Genomic DNA, 24,024 nt, shown 5'->3' on the forward strand with positions numbered 1-24,024 from the left:
GATGGACCCCAATCCAATCCTACCCAGCAGTATCTCAGGGACTTCTGGGACAGTCTCCCATTGCCTGGAGGGAGGGATATCCGGTGGCTGCAGAACACAACTTTTAGTTCCATCATTGCCAGGAAGAGAAAAAGGATACAAAAGAACCTAATTACCATTCTTCTGCAGCCACCAGGCACCCCTTTCACTAAGAAATGAGAAACCACCAGAAAGGCCCTTCCACAGGCTCCCTACAATGATCTCCCTTTCTTGGTTCGAGGGGTACTGTAATTATAATGGAGAAAGGCATAAGGAATGGAGACTGGGTTCAAAGGGACTTCCACTTCAAGCTCATTTTATTGTTCCAATGCTGCTCTGACGACCCCAGTGGAGGTGGGGATTCCCTGCCATCAGGACCCACTGCCCCACCACCAATCAGCTTACCAATTGTGTGTGTGGGGGGACTTGCCTAGAAAAGAGCAAGGCCCAGATGACATTGCAGCGACATGTCTACATCACTTCCTACGTGACCTGGAAGTGACATCATCACATGGGCAACACTTTGGTATTTGGGCAAAAACTCTGTGGCAGAAATCAGATTTGGCATAGAGTTTTTGCCCAAATACCAGAGCGTTACCTGGAATTTGCAGCACATCATATTGGAAGTTACACAAACACATCACTGTGATATTAGCTAGGTCTCCCTCCCACTCCCGGTAAATCCCCACCATCCCCCACTTGCCAGGAGGGACCTGGTAGTCCTATCTGAGAGTATTTCAAGGAGCTCATGACAAAGAAACCAGTGAGAACAATGATGGAAAGTCTACAAGAGGAGCATTATCATGATAAAGGTGGCAAAGCACATGCTAGAGACAGAAGAACAGGAACCAGTACTAGAGGTAGGTGAACAGAAAGCAGGAATCACAGGAAAAGAGGGCACAAGTACTCCAAAGATCAGAGCTTTTTTTCTGAGACATCAACAGGCTCAGACTAGTGTTTTCCATGCTCTTCTTAGTCATCATGAAGACTAGTCCTATTTTCTTTTTTAAAGCAAAGGCTAAAGTAAGAGTCTATGAAATTACCAGTTTCCAGGGGAGATGGCCCATCTATTAACCTACCCCAAACAGACAGGAGAAACACGAAGACAAGGAGACATGGAAATGCCATCTCTTAAAAAAGAACAGCTACCATAACTGGCACATCGGGGCACCTGGGTTCCAGATCCACCCCAAAATTCACATGACCCTTCCAGGTCCAGAGGCCCCAAGGGTGACTAGGCTTTCCCAAACATTTGTCCCCCAGGAGACCCAACCCTCTTGATAACCCTGCTAGCCAAAGCTGCAAGGTGGGATGGAAACGGAGGTATACTGGGGCTGCCGTATTCTGAAGCTTACCATCTATGGTCTCTACTGACAACTGTAAGCCAAGATTGTGTTGTGGGTTTACCACCCAGTGGTTACTCGTTGCTGTTATATCAAACACCAGCCAACCTTCTTCCGCCGCCCAAATTGTTCGAGTGTCAAGCAGGAACAAGTCTGAATCCCTGGAGAGACAAAGCCAGAAGAGAGGAAAGGGTCACTTGCAAAATGTATTTGCATTCTCTCTGGAAATAAAGCCAGCCTACTACATATAAACTGGAGCTATAAGGATACCACTTAATAACTTGAAATATTCAGGTTGTACTAGACAGATGCTGTTGAAAAATTATTTTAATGCATTTGTATCCTGATAGCTTACAATACAAAGTAAGAGACATGCAGATAAAAAGATGGAAATTAAGCTTTTCAAATTTGTTGAGCCATCCCAGCAGAGAACAAGAATTGTACATAAAAGAAAATCTGGAGTACAGAGAACACATTGCAAAAACTATGCCACGTGTATTTTCCAGTTTAATCTGGGAAGAGGTGGCTGGAATGTCTTCTACTAGCCCCCTACCTGGCCCCAGAACAACTAGACACAATGATCCATGAGATGATCACCTCCAAATTGGATTTCTGTAATTCACTCTATGCAGCCTCCCTCCTACATTGCTTTCCCCCATATGCATCCCCAAATGCATTCCCTCCTACATTGCATTCCCCCACTCCACAAGGTCCTAGGGTTCTGTCTTTACAGCTTTGATTTAAGATGTTTAGATTTTATAATTTTTAGCATGCTTTTAATGTGCCTACCCTGTATCACCTGAGTCCACCTGTTGCAGAGAGGGTTGGTTAAAAGTTCAAAGAAATACAAAACAAATAAAATAAAATGTTCCCAGCTTATTGTATTTATCCACTCTCATTGTTTCCCAGAGAAAGCCCAAATTGTCCCCAGAAGGTAAAATGACGAAACTGAAGCTATCGATGGTCATGCTTTGAGAAGACAACAGTCACTGGAAAAGTCAACAAAGCTAGAAGTCGAAGGCCGGAGGAAAGAGAGAAAGACTCAAGGTGAGATGAATGGACTCGAGGAAGCCAGGACCCTCAGTTCGAATAAACCGAGCGAGGCTGTTGCTGATAGGGTGTTTTGGAGGTCATTAGAATCATAGAGCTGGAAAAGGCCGTACAGGCCATTGGATCCAACCCCCTGCTCAATGCAGAATCAAACTATAACATCCAGGATAAGTACCTGTCCAGCCACTGCTTGAAGACCATCAGTGAGGGGGAGCTCACCACTTCCTTAATCAGTTAATTCCACTGCTGAACTACTCTGCCTGTAAATTTTTTCTCCTGATATCTAGCCGAGACCATTGTCCACGTAATTTAAACTAATTACTGCGGGTTCTGCTGCCAAACAGGAATCACTCCCTGCCTCCTCCAAGTGACAACCTTTCAAATGCTTCAAGACAGCAATCAGGTCCCCTCTCAACCTCTTCTTCTCCAGGCTGAACATTCCCAAGTCCTGCCGCCACTATAAGCCAGACTCGGTGGCTCTTAATACACACACATGCACATTGTTCCCCTAATATGCTGTTTCAACATGATTTATGGGGTAATTTATCCTGGACTGGGGTTTTTATCCTGGAAATTGTTACTTGGCCAATCAGGGTTCACACGGCCCAGGTTATGTGGTCACATAGCCAGTCACAGGTTGATTACAAAAGATGTCACAATCCCATCGAGAATGACGGGGCAAGCCTTCCCGAAACAGCTCTCAAAATGGACACATGGCCTTTAGTTGCTTCCACAACAGAGGAAGGTACTTTTAACAAAAATATTTTCCGCAATTTCCATTCCAGTGGAGGCCTCCATAAGGAAAGGTGTGCCTCCCCCCCAAATGTACAGCCAAAATAACCAAGAGATAATATCTCCCTAAATCGATGCAAATATCGATACAGGCCTCTTTTATGGATTCTTCTGTGGTTTCTTGTACTTGCAGAGGCACTTTTTACACACACGTGTCCCGAAATTGCAATCCAACCACAGGAAAATTGGTTTTTCAATGGCCCTCGGTTTTAACGTTTACTGGAGTGTATTTATGACAAAAAGGCCGTGGAGGGGAGGAAATCCCACCCACGTTGACTTGAGGGTCCCAGAGCCTGACCTAGGGAGGAAGGGTGATCACATAAATGGTGAACAGACAGTACTACAGCCTGTGCCACTGCTACAGTTACATTCCTAAGTTTGGCCTACCCTAAAAGCTGGATTAAAAACTCCGCACAAATGATGCTGCTCATGCGTGTCGTGCAAGTATCGACGGAGACATGGCAGTTGTTTGTGGCAGCTTGCTAATTGGATATTTAAATGCCCCAGCTTCATTTAGAGGCCTGTTCTGCTGACTCGCCTGTTTCTTCTTGCCAAACATCTCGTGTGCACTTTGCATGGATATTTGCCTAACTAATTGCTTTGTAACTATTCCAGCACTGGCAAAAAAAAAATACAAAAAAAGATAAGACCATCTGCATGGCCATGAGAAGAGACTTTAGTTGAAGCTTTCTTAATAACTATTAGTTGTAAGAACGTGAAGCTAGTCAATAATATCTGAACCAAACCATGTCCATTCATAAGAAGGTTAAATAAGCAGAACACTTGCAAAAAGGGGGGGGAAATGAGCCGGTACAGTGTAGCATCTGGGAGATCCAGATCTGAATCCCCAGTTGTGCCGTGGAATCTCACCAGGTGACCTTGGACCAATCACACTTTCTTGGCCTAACCTACCTAACAGGGTTGTTTTGGGGATAAAATGGAGGAAGAGGAACAGGAGGAGGAAGAGGAGGAGAAGGAGGAGAACAAGAAGAAGAGTTGGTTCTTATATACTGCTTTTCTCTACCCAAAGAACTCTCAAAGCGGCTTACAGTCGCCTTCCCATTCCTCTCCTTACAACAGACACCCTGTGAGGGAGGTGAGTTTGAAAGAGCCCTGATATTCCTGCTCAGTCAGAACAGCTTTATCCGTGCTGTGGCCAGCCCAAGGTCACCAAGCTGGCTGCATGTGCGGGAGCACGGAATCAAACCTGGCTCACCAGATTAGAAGTCTGCACTCCTAACCACTATACCAAGCTGGAGAACTACATAAACTGGCAGCTCATCTTGCAGTGACAGGCAGCATGGTCCAAGTGGTTAGAGTTGGATTAGGATGGGGATGCCAGGTACCTGCCCATTGTGAGCAACCTCCCTCCCCTGCTTTCTCTCAAGCAACTGAGCAGCAGGAGGAAATGGGCAGAACATGTCACAGGTGTAGTGATGTCACTTCTGGTCACCACACCCACAGCACTCTAGGAATTTCCCCAATCTCTATGGTCTTTAGAAAGTGTGAAAATTCCTTATTTGTAGATGGCATAACTTCCAGGCCTCAAAGTAATACCGCTGTGTCGGCAATGCCCCTCCTCCCAAGCACCATTTACCCCCAAGCTATAAGGTGTTTCTGGCACACCAGATAGGACTCAGGACAACTGGGCCCAAGTTCCCACGTTGCCATGGAAACTTGCTGGACCACTCCTGTTTCCTCACACGCTCTCAGCTAGCCTAATTTACCTCTCTGGGTTCTTATTGTGACAGTAAAGTACAGAAGGAAAGAACGATGTGATAAGTTGCATGAGGTTACTCGCTGGGGAGAAAACTGGGATAGAAATAAATATTAATTATCAGTTTTTGATCTGCAGGCTGAAGGGGGACAATGACTGACTGAGGATCCGGGTACGACTTATTTATTATGGGAAGTTGTTTTGTTTCTTTTCTTTCTTGTGGAAATACAATATGAGCTCCCATTCAAAACCAAAGTTTTTGTGTGGGGGGGGGGGGAGAAGAAGAAGAAGAGTTGGTTCTTATATGCCACTTTTTCCTACCCGAAGGAGGCTCAAAGCGGCTTACAGTCGCCCTGAGATTACTGAAGAAGAAGAAGAGTTGGTTCTTACATGCTTTCTCTACCTGAAGGACTCTCAAAGCGGCTTAAATTCGCCTTCCCTTTCCTCTCCCCACAACAGACACCCTGTGAGGTGGGTGAGGCTGAGAGAGCACTGATATCACTGCCTGGTCAGAACAGTTTTATCAGTGCCGTGGCGAGCCCAAGGTCACCCAGCTGGTTGTATGTGGGGGAGCGCAGAATCGAACCGGCATGCCAGATTAGAAGTCCGCACTCCTAACCACTACACCAAACTGGTGTTGCCCAGCTGAGTACTAATCAGGACCGGCCCTTATTTGCTTCCGAGGTCAGGCGTGTTCAGCGTGGTACGGTCATAGGGGCAGCATGATCGGGGGAACTGACCAATACGAGAAGTTGAACAGAACAGGAGAAAAAGGCTGATATTGACCAAGAACAGTGAGGCAAGCCAGGGGTTAGTACAACTTAGTTCCTTCCAACTATTTCCTCCTCACGGCTCCCACAGCTGGGGCTTCTCCCCAAAGGAACTCACTGAAAAGCAAATTAATGTCCACTTCGCCATTGAAAATATTATGTCTATAAAATGGACGTGTTGTCTCCTATCTGCCTGATATACAGAAGGAGGGGTACAGCCCTGAGAATGGAGTGGGGGAGCGGAGGAGATACATTCCTTATAAAAAACAAGAAAAATTACTGTCATTTGGACCTTGCAGTTCTGATAGTTTAAAATTTATATTTTCTTCTGAAAATGACCCCAAATCCACCCTGAATCCGAATCAGGCCTTTTGTGAAATACATTCATTAGTGTTATGATTTGTATGAACCACTCTTTTTTTAAAAGTACTTTTTTATTTTTTACAAGAGAGAGAAGACAGGTAATGCTTTCTGGGTTGGCAATCTTATTTCAATACAAACAGAAGGGAGAAAATCCAGATTGAATGAAATTGTGAGGAAGAGAAAGCAAAAAAACCCTAAAATTAAAAAAAGCAAACTCTTGAGTTGGATACAGGATAGCCGAAACAAATAAAGGCATTTTTAAAGGGGAGAGATGGAGAATCAATTGAGCAAAGTATCCGCGAGTTAAGAGTTTCACAGATAAGGAGCAATAAGCAGGGGGAAAAGCACCAAGGTGTAAACTAGAGGATGAGATACAGCGCTTATGAACAAAGAACTAAAAGAACACAAAGACACAGGAGAAGACAGAGAAATTCATCACTAGGAGATAACCAGGAGCTAAAGAAAGAAAATATTTTAAAATAAGCACAGATATTCTCCTGTCAATTTTCTACTTGGGAGGAAAATCTGATGGGTTGGATCCTGTTTTGGGTGTAAAATGGAGAAGGAGCCTCTTGCTATCCCTGAAAATGTTACAGGCAAGTGTCATGGACCAACAAAGGGCAGAACTTCTGGTGAGGGGGGAGGGTCGCCAACTCCCCCAGGTATCTGCAGGAGCTCAGAAGTGTGTCGGACATCCTGAAGGAATGTAATTATGGGTTTCAGAATTTCCCCCCAGCTCAATAAGGAAATGAAAATCTAATCTCTGATTTGATACCTTTCCTCTGTTCTTGTTTTGAAAATATTCCCAGGACTGTGGATTTTTCTCTCTTCAGATTTGAGAAATCTAGCCGTTTACCTGTTAGCATGGCCCCTTTCCCTCTTGCAAAGTTGGGTTGGGCTGGAGAATATAATCTTTTGTTTTGAGACCCTGTGATTGAAGAAAAATCTCTCCTCAAATTGCACTTTGACTTACTCAAGATTACCTCTTTCTTCTTGTGACCAGGATGCTGGGGGAGGGGGGATCACTTGAGCATGAAATTGGGGTCACTGTGGGTAGGCTGGTAGTTATGAGTTCCTGCATTGTTCAGGGGGTTAGACTAGATGACCCTGGAGGACCCTTCCAACTCTATGATTCTATAATTGTGCTGTGCTGTTTAAAGTGTCTGCAGAGCTTCTAGCAGCGGCACACTACTAGAACCTTTCGCTTTTTTAACATTCTAAGTTGAGCACTGCAGTGGTAGACCAATATAGCACTTCAGTGCCACAGGAGCACCACTGAGATGCTTTGGCACCATTGAAACATACTGAGATTGTGGCTGAAATAGCTCATTGGGCAACAATCACTCAGGGCATCAGGGACTGGTGTTACAGAAGTTGCTAACAATGGTCACCATCTCAATGTATCTCAGCAGTGCCACGCATCTCAAGGGTGTCGCTGTTGTGCTACACTGGACTTCCTTTTCTTCTTGCCCTACATTTGGAACTATCATTATAATTTTTATCCACACTGTTTATTAAAGCTCCCAGTCTGACCCTTCTGTTTCCCTCGCCTTCCCTTTGACCTTATTTGTTTATGTGTTCGGGTTTCGAATGGGGCCTCCACAATCCTGTGATCACTAACCCAGCCCTTCGAAGGCAAAAAAAAGTTACTATGGTATTTTATAGAAGTACTAGGGGCCAAGTACTAGGGGCATTCAGAAATACAATGGGCGGTGGATTAGGGGGTGGAGTGGAAGAACTCTGCGGACAGCCTCTCCCTCCCCCCAGGACCTGGAAAAGCTGCAGGCTGGAGGCCCCTGGGAAGGGAACTCACTGGCAGGCTCAGCTCTTATGCAGCAGAGATCTGCAGCCTCCGAGCCTCAGAGGGAAGTGGAAGGAGGAGGGGTGGTCAGGAGTGGGGGTCGGAAGGCGATTGGCTGGCCACTGGACAGACAAGCAAGCCGGTTGGAGGAGGAGGAATTCAGGGGCGGGACAGCTGCACTGAGTGGGTGTTGAATGCTGAGTGACACTTAAACCATGAAACACACTCCTCCTTCAAGGCCTTACCAGAAATATATTATGTGGAACATATATGTGTAGACCTGCCACCATTGCAGTCCCATTTGTACAGTGTGGCGTAGTGGTTAAGAGCAGCGGCTTCTCATCTGGTGAGCCGGGTTTGACTCCCCACCCCTCCACAGGCAGAAAGTTGGGTGACCCTGGGCTCACCACAGCACTGATTTCTGGATGAAGATGATCTGGGGCCAAGGGACCAAGCCCTATGAACATAGGTTGAGGGACTTGGGAATGTTCAGCCTGGAGAAGATTGAGAGGGGACATGATAGCCCTCTTTAAGTATTTGAAAGGTTGTCACTTGGAGGAGGGCAGGATGCTGTTTCTGTTGGCTGCAGAGGAGAGGACACGCAGTAATGGGTTTAAACTACAAGTACAACGATATAGACTAGATATCAGGAAAAAAAAATTCACAGTCAGAGTAGTTCAGCAGTGGAATAGGCTGACTAAGGAGGTGGCGAGCTCCCCCTCGCTGGCAGTCTTCAAGCAAAGGTTGGATGCACACTTTTCGTGGATGCTTTAGGATGCTTAGGGCTAGTCCTGCGTTGAGCAGGGGGTTGGACTAGATGGCCTGTATGGCCCCTTCCAACTCTATGATTCTATGATTCCCTCAGATAGAGTTATTTCAGCTGGCAGGAGTGAATCTTGTAGCCTACAGTGTTTCGAAAACTTTCCAATAGTTTCCGTAAAGGAGACCACACAGCTTGCTAAGCCAGGTTTCTGCGACTGAAACTCAACCTCAGGCTCTGAAGTCCAGACCAGAAGGCTGACTAGGCTGTTCCCACAGGAAGCAAGAATGGGGACTAGACTCACGTTCTGACGTCTGATGTGGAATTTCTGGAGGTGAACAACTTTGGTGTTTCCTTCACTCTTTGACTCAACCCATCTCTGTCACCCACAAACCATGACAGTGGTGTGTGTGTGTGTGTGTGTGTGTGTGTGTGCGCGTTTTAATTGTGGGGGTCTGATTTGCTTCCTTACACACACTTCCTACACCACACCACCCCAGCGGAGGGAAAAATCAACCACCTCCTAAAATCTACTGCCTTTTATTATTAACCTTACTCAGAAGAAGCCGGCCTTTAAAAGAAAATTCCCAGGCCCACATGAACGCATAATGCATTCAATTGCACGCCATGAGTCAGCCTGGGAAATTGTATAATGTGTTTTGTTTTCCTGCAGTTAGTTACAGTCCTGTGCAAACAGCAGGCCTGGAGGGGAAAACCCTCTGCAAGAGAGATCAAAGGGAGTCATCCTTCCCGCACAGATTTGAAACATTCCTGCCCTGGTGTCCAATAATTTACTCTCCAGCAATAATGGATTAACACTCCCTCCTCTAGCCTCCAACAAGTAGGCCACAGAGCCGAACAGAGCTGGAAGAGGCGCATTCACGATCCTCCAAGTCACAGAACTCCTGCCAAGTTAAACAAACCACTCGTCCCATCTGGGGGTTTTTTTACTAGAAAATGGCCTTAATTATTACTAATTCAGTGCCATGAGCACAGAAGACAGAAGGCAATGCAAAGCCAAGGAGGGTTCTATCAGGGTAAAAAAAAAACAAGGCGTGTTAAAAATGGGATTTATAGGCAGAGGGGCAGCTTTCTGTGCCCACGGGCTTCAACCTGGGGGTCGGGACCCCTATGAGGGTCGAACGACCCTTTCACAGGGGTCGTGGCGGGGTGAGCAGCTTGGCGGAGGGGGGGGATGCTGCCACTGTTGCCGCTCCTCCGGAAGGCACCCACCAATTTATATACAACTGATATACAATTGATATCCAATCATGAACAATGGATCTTCACGCCACTGGTCAGTTTTGGTTTAATTTCTGTGCAAGAACACTTGCATAATTTTATGGTTGGGGGTCACCACAATGTGAGGAACTGGATTAAAGGGTCGTGGAATTAGGAAGGTTGAGAACCACTGATTTATAGGACATCTCCGATTCTATGAGCTAAATCAGGCTTTCTTAGATATGGTTTTGTGAAACTCTGGGGTTTCTTGACAACACTCAAATACACTCAAACTAAATCTTATACCTGGGATTATTTATATATTTATGTGCAATTCTTTTTCATATACTGTGTCTAGTCATAAAATGAATCCTTTATTTTGAAAATTTATGTGGGTTTCCCTACCATCTTGGATTTCTTTAAAGAGGATAACAGTCCCTTTCACTGAAGGAGGATTTTGTTTTTCTGATCTTGTTTTTCTGAACTTGTACTAACTATTGGGACTGCTTCTTGCAGTTGGTATCTATCCTGAGCTCTTTTGGAGACTTCTTATCTTGTGTCCCTCTCTAAATGGAATGCATTAGAGTCTACTTAAAAATATCACATGTAATGGGGGGGGGGGAATAAAGGGCTAGACTGCTCTATTTTGCCAAAGCAGTGGACTTTGGCCTTAAAGTTCATACCTGTTCTCTCTATGGAGTTTAAGTTGTCGTTTATTCAGCTAAAGAATTATGGTATGCTTAAGATATGCTGGACACTACAGCAACACTTTGATAGAATCCTAGAATCATATAGTTGGAAGGAACTTCCTGGGTCATCTAGTCCAACCCCCTGCAGAATGAAGGAAATTCACAACTACCTGCCCCCCCCCATGCCACTGTGCAAAGTTTATTTTTAAAAAATGTTGGTCCTTTCTGGTCCTATGTTTGCTTCTTCTGTTGGAAATAGAGCATAATTTGGAGGGATGGATGCTCCTTAGACTGGAAGAAGGCTGGATCCACTCTAATGGGTCATCATAAAGTAAACATTTAACTCAGATGCTGGATTGCTAATAAATTTGCACCTCATCAGTGAAACTAGCTTATTCGCTCTGTAAAGAGCCATAGTGCTAACCCATGACTCTTTCAGTTCAAGGCTGAGTTTGGACACACACACATAACTTAACACCCACACAATAGTAAGGGATCACTCACATGTGTGATGAACAGGTGGTCACAGATCAAGAATAACAAGCACAGCGTTTGTATCATTTCATGTCATATCTTCTCATGATTCCATCTTAACGCTTCCATGGCCTCAGGTCACACATTCAGAATGAACCCCCAAATACGGACAGAGAGCTATGTATGCATGTGCAGGAAACAGCCCCCCCCCCAAATCAAATTGCTACATATACTCATTAATTTCAACATTACTGGCTCCTACTGGATGTCCCCTCCCCACCACCATCACCTTCAGGCACTCACCTTCCTGGGTGTTCTTGGAGAACCTGGTAGACACTAATCTGAAATGTTTCATTATCAAAGCGTTCTCTGATGTAGTCCTTGTAAATCCGAAACTCGGCAGCTGTTACAGCTTCACCCTCAGGGATCCTGGAGAGGTCAAAGCGGAACTCTCGGCGATGGCTGCGTTGGTGATAGAACTCCCTGTCGTGCTCCACTGCAAAAGAGGACCACCCATCCATTAGCATCAAGAGTTTTGAGTTCCTCCAGAATTACCATTGCCAGATTTAATAGCAAAACTGACTGGCCTCTGGGCAGGTTATAAATGCAGGAAACCAGGTCAGACAGAGGTAAAACGGGGAACCTCTACCGAGTTGAGGGACACTCTAAGCATGCCAGGCAGGAATCCAAACACTGTAGGTTAACCAAAAAGAAAACAAAAACGTATGAATAACCTAAGTACTGAAAGTGCTCCTGAAGGGATGGAGTTCTGAAAACAGCCAAGTGTTAGATAGATCCACACATCACTGGATAATGAAATATGAAAATAATTCACCTAAATTTCCCTGTCCGGACAAGAAAATCCAGGAGGTAAACATAAAATACCCAACTGTGTATGGATCCAGCCCAAGTGAAGGGGGAGGGGAAGAGTGGGGAGCTGTGGAGGGAAAGAGCTCCACCTTCGTTTCATGGGATCCAGGCTTGTTCCATATACAAGCAAAAGAAGAAGAAGAAGAGTTGGTTTTTTCCACCTCATTTTTTTACTACTTGAAGGAATCTCAAAGGGGCTTACAATTGCCTACCCTTCTTCTCCCTGCAACAGACACCCTGTGAGGTAGGTAAGCTCTGAGAGAACCATAACTGGTCCAAAGTCACCCAGCTAGCTGCATGTCATATAGAACAGTGATTGTCAACCCCCGTCGGATGGAGCTGAGTTGTTTTCTGTTGCCCCAGAGGGTCAGACCAGAACCAATGAGTTGAAATTAATTCAAAATAATTTTAGTCTAAACATCAGGAAGAAGTTCCTGACAGGTAGAGCGGTTCCTCAGTAGAAGAGGCTTCCTCGGCGGGTGGTAAGTTCTCCTTCTTTGGAAGTTTTTAAGGAGAGGCTAGATAGCCATCTGACAAAAGTGTTGATTTTATGAATTTAGGCAGGAGTGGGTGGGCAGGAAGGGATGTGCCAGCCTTTGTCTCTTGTGGCACTTCCTTGCATACCCAGAGAATTGCTGGTCATCACTGTGGGGTGGTAGGTGTATTTTCTCCAGACCAGGCTGGAATCCGGAGATTTTTGGTGGTGGTGGTGGGTGATTTGGGCATGAAATTGGGGTCACTGTGGGTAGTCAGGTAGTTGTGCATTGTGCAGGGGGTTAGACTAGATGACCCTGGAGATACCTTCCAACTATATAATTCTATGTGGAGGAGGAGTGGGGAACCAAACCCGATTATCCAGGTGAGAGGCTGCTGCTCTTAACCACTACACCAAAGTGACTCTCAAATTGCTATATCAAATTGCTATATCTGCAGGTAAACTCTCCACACTATGGAGAGAAAGGACAGTTACTATGGGAGAGAGAAGTTGATTGTCTTACAGGCAACAATGCCATTCAGATGAGTCATGGCATTCGCCCATGTAAGATGGATAGAGTCCTCAATGAACTGATGCATAAAGGAACAAGCACACGGGTATGGATGCCTCCTAAAGCATGCTTCGTAGGTGGATCTATGTGTTAAATTCCAATGTGTTAAAATGTATCTTTCATCTCAAAGGATGGAAACAGATAGCCAAGGACCTGTTTTCAGTCAATCAAAGGCATCGCTAAGACGTTTAATGTGTGCTTAAGAGATTTCCACCACTTATTGGTGACTCAGATATTATGGGACCATTTGGAGCAATGGGCATTTGCATGTGAGTCACAGAGGCCATGTAGCCAGTTGCAGGACCTTTGCTAACAGAAAATAATAGTACGAACACTGCCGTTTTTGTGCTTACCACTGGTTTCCTTGCGTCACTCTGGCCCACCACACAGGCGTGCCTTGCTAATGCCTCATCAGTAACTCAATAACTTTATAACCACTTTCTTGGACAGGGATTGTCTCAACTAAGTCAGTATTTCCCAAAACACAAATGCCCAGGGAGCCCTAGATGTCAGTCACCAGGCTGAATACATTACAACGTGCTAAAGGCATCCAAGCCTTTTTGGAAATCCAGGATACAAGAAGCATCTCAGTTTTCCTGCTGGCATTTAGTGGATCCTTCAGTATACTCTGCCAAGCCTGACAGAATTATGATTGTGGGCTGGTGTAGCGTAGCACTGAAGACACTGAACTATGAACCAAATCCACAGCTGAAATTTTACAGATGGCCTTAGGCGAGCAGGCACCTTCCAGCTTTATAAAGGGTGGGATCCCCCAGAGAAACAACCTGTCTTATAGATTGTATAAACCGGCCATGTCACTTTAAGCAATTCATTCAATGCTTGCAGAACATCATTGGTAGAAAAGTTTTGCCTGGTTATTTGCAAAGGTGTATATGCATTTCATATATGCATTTCAAAGGTGTATATGCATTTCAATTCTCCTTGCTTTCCCAGTTTCTGGCTTTAATTCCCTTTTCTGTCCATTCCCTCTCTGTTTCCCCCTTTCCTTTTCAGACTTCTCTAACTTTCTCCCTTGTTTTTCCTCACTTTCTCCTTCGTTCCAATTGGCAACCCACTCTCTGACATCAGAGCAACTCAGCCAACAGCAACCAAGGAGGCCTAATTCAGCCTCCAACAAGCCTTTCTGTGTCAGAATAATTCAGGCAACTGGCCTCGATATTTAAATATTTATATCCTGCCTTTGCTCGTTGCCCAAGGAGGCGCTGAATTAAAACATGACAATTTATAAGCAACAAACTTAAAACCTCAGATAAAACTCTGCTCCTCAAGACACCTGCAGTTTATACACTATTAAAAGTCATACCAGCTCACTGGGAGGGCAGTCTAAAAATCTAATAAACTAAGCTAATAAACCTAACAAATAAAATGCCCATGCAGCTGCCAACCTCCAGGTGCATCCCGGAGATCCTCTGGAATTACAGCTTATCTCCAGACCAGTGATAAATTCCCCTGGACAAAATGGGTAGGTCCCTGTATTCCCCAAACTCTACCCCCAAATCTCCAGGAGTTTCCCAATCTGGAGTTGGCAACAAACCCGGCCAATATTTATTTATTTATCATATGGTGTGTGTGGTGTAGCCAGAAAATCCGAGGACTGTCTGGCAGCCAGGCAAGGGGCATTCGGAAACGTTTCTGGGAACCCCAGAATTAGCCTGGTGGCCAGTCAAAGCTGGCTCGTCCGGGAGCGGCAGGTAACAAATATAATAATAACAACATCATGGAAGGAGAAGAAATCTCTGAAAATATCTCCCCTTTGAACAGGTAGAAATGATAAGCTGAGTGAACCCTTCATCCTCCTTCCTCAAAATATGCTGCCATTTTTGTTTCTTGATTTTTGCTGCTTTGCAATCCTAGAGTTGGAAAGGGCCATAGAGGCCATCTAGTCCAACCCCCTGCTCAATGCAGGATCAGCCTACATCAAAGTGCAATCCAGTATCGCCATAGCAGTGCCCTGAGAAAAGGAGAAAATCCTCAGGACTCAGTAGAGCCCAGCTTACCTTCTTGGAACAGAAGTAATGTGTGCTGAGCAGAGAAGTGGAACATGGATGAACACCTAGGGGAGGGAATGGAAGAATCCCTAGGCCTTATTGGAATCTCACGGCACCCAAGTTGGCCCTCAGTGTACACGCAGGTTGAACACACTTAAAACGGTTCACCATGCTATTTAACGAGCAATTAGTAGGGTTAAATTCCAGCAGAGGTGAAACTGATTGCAACTGTTTAGATAGAGGAAATGCAGAATTTAACCCGTGTAAGTAGAAAGCCAGAGTTGATAGGTATTCCACGTTAATTAACATGAAGCATAAGGACGTACCTTTGTCTACTGGCATCAGAGCTGCAATTAAAAGCAAACTAAAAATTCTATTCGAATCAAGGAACAAACATAACCCCATGCAAATGAGAGCAAGATAAATGACATGCTGGGAATTAGAACACAGTTCCATCACGGCCCTATAAACCACATGTTCTGGCTCAAAACATATTGCCAAAAAAATAACAACCACTACCAAGAAACCCCAAGTCTCAACCCTAGCTCTGCTGCTTATACCGCATACACCCCAAGGAAACACCTTATCCTACCTAGGCCAATTTTCTCATCTGCCAAAGCACCAGTACTAATTTATGGGCTGGGCAGGGAGAATTCATTAGTAAACCTCTTTGAAGATTAAACTGTGCCACATAAGAGTCAGGCATGTGTGTTTGTGTGTGTACGTTTTATTATTGTTATTAAAAATTAAGTGCCCTTACCGGTTTCCTCCCAACTATTCCTAGTAAAAACAAACAAGCAAGCAAAGAACGCTGACTCAGCCCAAATGTAACCCCGAAGCAATTTGTTAATGTGCCAAATCAGAAGGGAGGAAGGGAAGGAGAAAAGAAATAAAAGGGGTGGTGGTGGGGAAACGCTATAGTCCTTTACCTGCAACCATAAAAAATTATTTTAGGAACCCAAGAGTTTTGCTCGCTATTCTTCTGAGTAGGGCTGCCAGCTCTGGGTTGGGAAATATCTGGAAACTTAGAGCGTGGAGTCTGGGGTGGACGGGATTCCAGGAGGGGAGCCACTTCAGTGGACAATAAATGTCCACCCTCAAAGTTATCTGTATGGTTTCTGTTCTGTTTTATGTGATCCGCCTTGAGCCTCCAGAGAGGGCCGTATATAAATATAATAAATAAATAAATAAAATAAAAAATAAAGGTAGAAAAGCTGTAAAACTGCAGAGTCCCCAGGTCCCAACTCGGGATTGGCATCCATACTTGAGGGAGGGGCATTCATATCCCCTCCCCCACTGGTCCACCTTCCTATGCTATTTCCACTTTCCTTTCTTTCTTCCCTTCCCCCTTGCAGCTTCTCTCCCTTTCCTGCTTTCTTGCCTCTCTGTAATCTCCATCTCCCCCCCCCTTTTCTGCTCCATTCCTCCCTCCATGACAACTTACTTCTTCCTTCCTGCCTTTTTTGCCTGCTTCCTTCTCCCTCCTCAACTCTCCTCAGGTTTCAAAACTAAACGGCAACAGCCATTTTGGATTATCTTGGCAACTGCAGGATGCTGTATCCACAACAGCTTTGGAGATCTCACGTCAGACACCAGCATTTCAAAACTTTTAAGTTTCATTTATCCTTCTTTTTAAAAGTTGCTTCTGAAAACCTGGAGTTTCCTTTAATTTGCAAGAACATATTCCCTTTTTGTACCTGGCCCTACTGGGCAAGATTTTTCCATCCAAACTCTGGAGCCAAATTCAGAATGAGACACAAAGGTTCCATCTGTGTGGTGTGTTTCGGAGATCCAGGTGATATATTACCTCAATGATCCCCCAAGGAGTTCGCCCAGTGCTGAGTTCCAGGTGCCCACTTACTCCTCTCCCACAGCAGAAGAGCCAGTCTCATCCTTCTTCTACCTCACTGAAGCGTAAGGTATTTCAGAAGACCCAAAGGTAGCATAATGTAAGGAAAGCTCATTCAGAAACAAATGTCTTCATCATGCTTGGCATAAGACCAAGAGCAAAAAAGAGAACGTATTTTCCAATGGACTACTTCAAACATACTATGGCAAATTTCATGCATTGTGTTGATAATTGCCACTAACTAGGAATATTCCTAAACTTCTAACCCAAACAGGACATTTTCATCAGTTTTTTTAAAGGCGAATCCAAAAGTGAACAGGCACCAAATGATATAGGATGTGTCCTCTAAAAAGGAAATCTGGTAAGCCATTTTGTGACTGGCCCACCTTTTGTGATTGACATTTTATGATACATCCATTGTTCTTCCTCAAAACCTCAAAAGTTCCTACAGGTTCCCCAACATGCAATGGGAGATGTTTCACTGTGTTTCAACTTCATACTCCATTAGTAATGTCCATTAACTGGCACAATTTAGGACAGAAAGCTTATATGATTATTCCACAGATCAACTCATCAAGCTACCAAGAATAGCCAACAGACAAAGGAAACAATGACAACATTTGTCTGATCTAAGGTCTCCGGGCAGAGGTCTTTCACATCACCTACTTTCTGGCCTCTTCCTTTGAGAACTTCACACCCACTTCCTTCCCGCAGGGAGCTTCCTAATCTCCCAATGTGGGACTGCACAGAACCAACTGCAGTGAAAACAGGGTTGCCGATACCTATAACTTGTTCATGGAGTGATCTTCCATGCAGACACACACCCCTCCCTCCTGCTCCACTGAGAACTCTCTGTAACCTTAGTTTCTTTGGGTCTCTGACAGTAGTATGAACATAACAGAGGGAGTAGTGCACCTCCTCTTTGTCATGTGATCATTTTTGGCAGGAAAGCACCAGAGGTAGGAGGGGTGCTTCTCGTCCACTAGAAAACTTTGGAAATGGTTTTCCACAGCTAGCCTGCACACATGCAGTCCTAATATGTGCCTGCAGGGGATCATAGTAGAACATAAACCCACAAGCTTTTTAGTTATAGAAAACTGCTTGTCTGGACTAAATGGAAAAGCAGCCAGTTCTTAGCTGTCTGGTGGCAGGAGGGGAAGCTAAGCAAAAAAATTCGACTCACTTGGCGCATAAATCCTAAAACCCTTAAGTTGGCTTGTACGAGTTATGACACCTCTACAGCATGCACCATTTACATCGAAATTTTCACTCGTAAAGCCATTTACAGTTTTGAGTCATGGTCCATTGACGTGAGTGATTTGCGCATATACAACAGCGAAAATGTTATCGGGCCAACTCTCCAGCAGTCCTCCGAGCAGTTCAGATCTGGCTGCCTTTGAAACACAGGCTGCAGCTTGGCAGCACAGGGCTGGAGAACCCCAACAGCCAATGAGCATTGCCATTCTTGCCTCACAGAGACTTATAGCCAATCGTTGCAAGAGGTCACCAGTATTCCAGGCTGCCACTTTGCACACGGCACTGGCTTTCCATCAAAGGGATGCTGTAGTTGCTGTTGGGATGTTCTGTTAGAAACAGTGACATCAGAAGCAGAGTGGTAGTCGTAGCTTGCTAGGTGACCTTGGACCAGTCTAAGGTCAGCCTAACCTGTCTCAGGGGGTTGCCATGAGGACAAAATGGAGGACAGCAGAACTGTGCATGCCACTTGGGGTTCCCATCAAAGAGACATGCAGGGTATAGCCAAAGGCAAGATTAGGCCATCAGTGACTAGACAACTAATTGCAAATATATTTGAAAAGCACCTCGTAAACACGCCCATTAAAGTTGGCAGCACATAAACGCCAATAAAACCATTGAGTATCCAGTAATTCCTAGAGCAAACTTATGTCATATTCGTTTTGTCTACCGGAAGTAATGTGATGCCACAGCCGGCATCATAGGGTTTGAAACTGCTTTTCCCTCCTGCTGCTCTGAGTGACGGGAGAACAGAATGCCCATTGGCACTTACCGTGAAGGGTACTTCTCCCTGGGTTCTAGGACTCCATCCTTGATGGGTGGTTCTCACCGCTGGTGCTAGGGAGGCAGGCCTTAAATTTACTTCCTCTTCCTGTCTCCCTGGTAGAACCGCCCTCATCTTCAGTTGTGATCCTTCCAAAGCTCAGAGAAACAATACTCCAAACTACCGTAACCATAACTCTCTGTAATAATTTTTCTTTTCTTTCTTTCTTTCTTTTTTTATAATAAGAACATGAAATAGTGGAAGAGGAAGCAGAAAAAACAGTTCCGAACAACTAAATTCCAATATTCCCCCTTTTCCTGTCCCATAATGACTATAACTGGACTAAATTTCAGACGACGCCCAGGGAGGGCTGGATGGAGTCCTAGAACCCAGGGAGAAGTACCCTTCACGGTAAGTGCCAATGGGCATTCTCCCCTGGTTCTAGGACTCCATCCTTGATGGGATATGCAAGAGCTTACTTTGTCCCGGGCGGGATTGTGTCGTCTGAATCTAAGCCTTGTAAAAGAACACTTCTGCCAAAGGCAGCCTCCGCTGCACTGTAATCACTAAGCTTATATGGCTAAATTTCTGTCCTCAGTTTTTTAAACTTAAACTGTCCGATGCATCTTGACTATCTTTGTATAGCCTCCTAATCTGCTTTATGCCAATAAACGTATTGTATTGTATTGAATACTAAGCTTATAGTGCCTAATAAAGGTGGAAATTGAAGACCAGGTAGCCGCCTTGCAGATCTGTTCTACAGAGGCAGAATTTATCATGGCAGCATTTGTTGCAGCCCCCCTAACTGAATGTGCTGTAATGCCAGAGGGCACAGGCCTACCCAATGAACTGTATGTTTCAGCAATACAATCCCTGAGACACGTTCCAATAGCCACAGTAGACATCCTTTCCCCTTTATTAGGCGGAGAAATGCTTATGAACATTGACTCTGATCTCCTAAATGGCTCCGTACGTATAAGGAATGCCTTGAGGGCCCTTCGTACATCTAATCTATGCCACAAAACTTCTTTAGGATGTTTAGGGTCAGGAAAGAATGTAGGCAAATTGATTTCCCGCATCCTTGGGCCTAAATATAGGATCTGTCCACAAAACCACCTTATCTTTGTAGAACACCCAAAGATCTTTCCTAATGGATAAAGCTCCTAATTCTGAAATTCGTCTAGCAAACGTTACTGCAACTAAGAAAATAACCTTGAGTCGCAAATGTCTCAATGAAATATCCTATAAAGGTTCAAAAGGTTGTCTCAGCAACGCGGATAGTACCACACTCAGGCTCCAAGTTGGGAAATGATGCACGGCTGGGGGAGAAACTACCGTGGCTCCCCTCAGAAACCTAGTAATGTGAGGATGCTTGGCTAAGGGAAACCCTTGAACCCTTGGAATAACTGTCGCCAAGGCTGCCACCTGTCTACGTAATGTGGATGGTTTCAAACCCTTATCCAATCCTTGTAAAAATTCCAAGATGACCCATAACCCAGTCTTTAAAGGGTCCTTTTTTTTTTTTTTTTGTCTGCACCACCTGACAAATACCTTCCAAGAATAATTATATATCCTAACAGTAGAAGGTTTTCTGGCCGCCAATATGGTGCTAGTCACCCTTTCACTAAGGCTGCATTTTAGCAGAGCTGACCGTTCAGTCTCCGCGCGGTCAGCTGTAGCCAGCCTGGCTCGTAATGCCAAACTGGCCCCTGCGTCAAGAGATCTGGTATTACCGGTAATGACAGGTGTTTCCCCACCGCTAGACGCAGGATTGTTGCGAACCATGGTCTGCGTGGCCAATAAGGAGCCACCAGGATTACCTGTGCCCCTTGCTGTCTGACCCTTCTGAGTACCTTGGGAATGATTGGGACTGGAGGAAATGCATATAACAGACCCTGCGGCCATTGAGCCGTCAGGGCATCTATCTGTTCTGCTCTGAGTTGAGCAAACCTGGTGAAAAACCGAGGTAAGAGCGCATTCTCCTGACTGGCAAATAGATCTACCACTGGATTGCCAAAGTGATCCACAATCATTTTGAATACACCCCAATTCAAGGACCATTCTGCTTTGGAAATCTCCTGTCTACTGAGCCAGTCGGCCTGTACATTCAGGATCCCTTTGATATGTTCTGCTCTCAGGGACAGAAGAGTCTTCTCTGCCCATTGTAAAATCAGTGACGCTTCCTTGTGAATTGAGGGAGATTTCGTCCCCCCTTGCTTGTTTAAATAAGCCTTGGCTGCAACATTGTCCGTTCTTACCAGGACATGCTTTTGCTGTAATTTGATTTGGAAGTGTACCAAGGCCAGTCGAATTGCTCTGATTTCCAATAGGTTTATTGGAAACTCCCTCTCTTGTGCTGACCATTTCCCTAGAACATGCCTAGTCTCCAGAGTGGCTCCCCACCCCGACAGACTGGCATCTGTGAATAGGACTAATTCTTGTTCACGAAAAAGCGTCCCTGACCAAGATTCACCGGCTTCAGCCACCACAAGAGGCTGCTCCTTACGGCAGGAGTCAACCTGATTCTGATGTTTGACTTGGCTGTTATTTTCTCCTGAAATGGCCTTAGAAGGGACTGTAAAGGACGCAGGTGGAAATGCCCCCATTGTAATGCTTCCGTGTTTCTACCAGAACTCCCATGAGTTTTGCCAGTGTCATAAGTGAAGTTGATTTTTCTCGTATCACAGCCCCCACCAGATCTCTGGTCTTTTTGATCTTTTTGTTTGGCAAAACCAATTTTCCTTTTTTTTTTTTTTTTTTTTTTTTCGTGTTCAACAAAACTCCCAGATGCTCCAAAGCACTGGGTAGGAACCATGGAACTCTCTTCCAGATTGACTAGAAATCCGAATTCCTTCAGAGTGGTAATCACTCTCTCTGTGTGTGATGTTGATTCCTGAGCTGATGACGCTCGGATCAAGAGGTCGTCCGAAAATGATGTATTAACACGCCTGACTGGCGTAATGCCACAAATGGAATTGGACGCCAATCCCCGTTTGATTTTGGCACTGTAAACAGAATTTTCTCTGTTCCTCTGCAGGAACTATTTCTATTGCTCTTATGTTTAGTAGATGTTGGACTGCTTTTAGCAGAGCATCTCTCTTGAGCCGATTTGCGCTTAATGGGGACACCAGACACCTGTTGGGGTGAATTGCAAAAAATTCTATTTTGTAACCAACCTGAACTATCTCTGCAGCCCATTAGACGGACTGTGCTTCAACCATCTGTAAGGGAACAATGATAAACGACCCCCTACCGGAATCTCCCTGTCTTCTAGGGAGTCATGCTTTATTCTGGGAGGAGTCCCTGTCCGGCTTCTCCTGTCTGTTGAAGCCTTGTCTGCTATATCGGGAGTAACGTCCCCTACGAAGGGAATATCGACTATTCCCCCAGGATCCTCTCCTGTTCTCCCGAAATCTTGGTAGGGTGTTCTGTGATCTGAAAGAAAAGCCTTGAAACTTTCTATCATTACCACGTCTAACAAACTTTGGCATCATTTGCTTTTTATCTCGGGTTTCGATCAAAATTCTATTCAATGCATCCCCGAACAATTTATCTCCCTGAAAGGGGTAGGCAATAAGAATGGATTTGGAATGATTGTCTGCAGGCCAGGCCCTCAGCCAAAGACCACGCCTAGCAGCTGCCAAGGACGCAAGTCCCCTGGCTGCAAAAATAACTGCATCCAAAGTAGTATCTACTAAATAACAAACTGCCTTTAACAGTCGTGATACACCTTCAGTAGACTTCTTGTCTGCTTCAGGAATTAATCTTACCAGCTTTCCAGTCCAGACTATCGAAGCCCTAGCCGTTATGGAAGCTGTGGACGAGGCTCTAATGGCCATAGCTACAGCCTCATGTGCCTTTTTGAGAGAAAAATCTCCTTTTTATCCATCTGGTCTCTAAGGTGACCCTCACCATTCTGAGAAACCAGACCCTGTGACTGCAAGGCCGGGACTGGTGCATCGACCAGAAATGTCTGTAAAACTCTTCCACATAGTCTGAGAGTTTGTAATTTTTTTTTTTTATATATATATATATATATAAATGCCAGAAATTGCTTGTTAGCCATAGGTTTTTGCCATTCTGCCTTAATCTTTTTTTTTTTTTTTCCAAAAAACTCAAGCATAGGAAACACCTTTTGTACGACCTCCACAGGAGGAAAAAATTCTTCCTTACCTTTCACTCTAGGCTTCATATCTTTTTCTGGCGGTGCCTCAGCTGCCTCTGGCTGAATAAGGGCTAAAGCCACAATACATTTCTGTAATAAGGGCTAAAGCCACAATACATTTCTGTAATAAATCTTGAAAATCCTCCTCTTTACAAAATCTCTGAGTTGACTCAGGGACCTGAATATCTTCCTCCATCGCCTGTGTCCCCTGTTCTTCATCCATCAAAAACTCACCTTCTGGATCGCTCACAGACGATCCTGAGGACATAGGTAAATTATAGCATATCTTTCTAGCCGCCTTGGTGGGAACGGACTGAGGAACCTGCTCATAGTGAACAGAATGCGATGGGGAATAATATTGAACAGGAGGATGCAGCATCCTAGGCGGTAAAGAAGGCACATTTAAAGCAGACCTCTGCTGATAAAACGAATTCATTTCGTTTCTTAACATACACTTCATAAAATTGAACATTTCAGAGGACATGCCAGCAGGCAGCCCTTCACTCACATTTGCAGGTCTGTCTCCAGAAGAAGTGCCAGGCTATGGGTGTCCCAGAGAGCCAACAGAGGTTTGGGATTCACCTTGTATTATAGAGCTCGTGCTGTCATTTTGGCATTCAGCCACTAGGGGGACTCCTTCCCCCACGTGCAACTCAGAGCTCGGCACATGGCTGCCCTCCAGGCCAAAGCTCCCTGCAGAGCTAATCATGACGCAGTCAGAATTGCCTCCGGAGCTTGTTTGTTTAGGCAGAACGCCTCTGCTAGCCCGTTCACACTTCTCTCCACGCAGCCTTTTGGCTGGTTTGCAAATAGCCTTCCTAGGCTTATCGGGCTGCTGCTGGGCTGCCACGGTCAGTAAGGTTCCCGATGGAACGCAGTCTGCCGGGCCCGTAGCTCCACCAGCCGCTCCATGCGTGCCTGGGAGATCAGACTCCAACAAATAATCATCTTGAAAAACACTTGTTGCCATTCTGAACAGTAAGTAAATTTCCTATTAATCTAACTTTTAAACTTTAAACTCTAACCTGGCAACATTAACTATGAACTGGGAGGGAAAGATACAGAGGAAA

At 45.0% G+C, this 24,024-nt stretch overlaps 1 protein-coding gene across 1 annotated transcript in view; it reads right to left on the minus strand.

The window, feature by feature from the left end:
• BMP7 (bone morphogenetic protein 7) overlaps positions 1–24,024 on the minus strand; it is a 97,171-nt gene that overhangs the window by 17,474 nt on the left and 55,673 nt on the right. Inside the window, exons 2-3 of the mRNA XM_077335681.1 lie at positions 11,302–11,494; positions 1,374–1,522 (exon numbers count right to left, since the gene is read on the minus strand). Coding sequence (XP_077191796.1) covers positions 1,374–1,522; positions 11,302–11,494 — 342 coding nt within the window. The remainder of the gene's footprint in view (positions 1–1,373; positions 1,523–11,301; positions 11,495–24,024) is intronic.

Source organism: Paroedura picta, chromosome 4 (genome assembly GCF_049243985.1).
Source record: "Paroedura picta isolate Pp20150507F chromosome 4, Ppicta_v3.0, whole genome shotgun sequence".
NCBI classification, from domain to species: Eukaryota; Metazoa; Chordata; class Lepidosauria; order Squamata; family Gekkonidae; genus Paroedura; species Paroedura picta.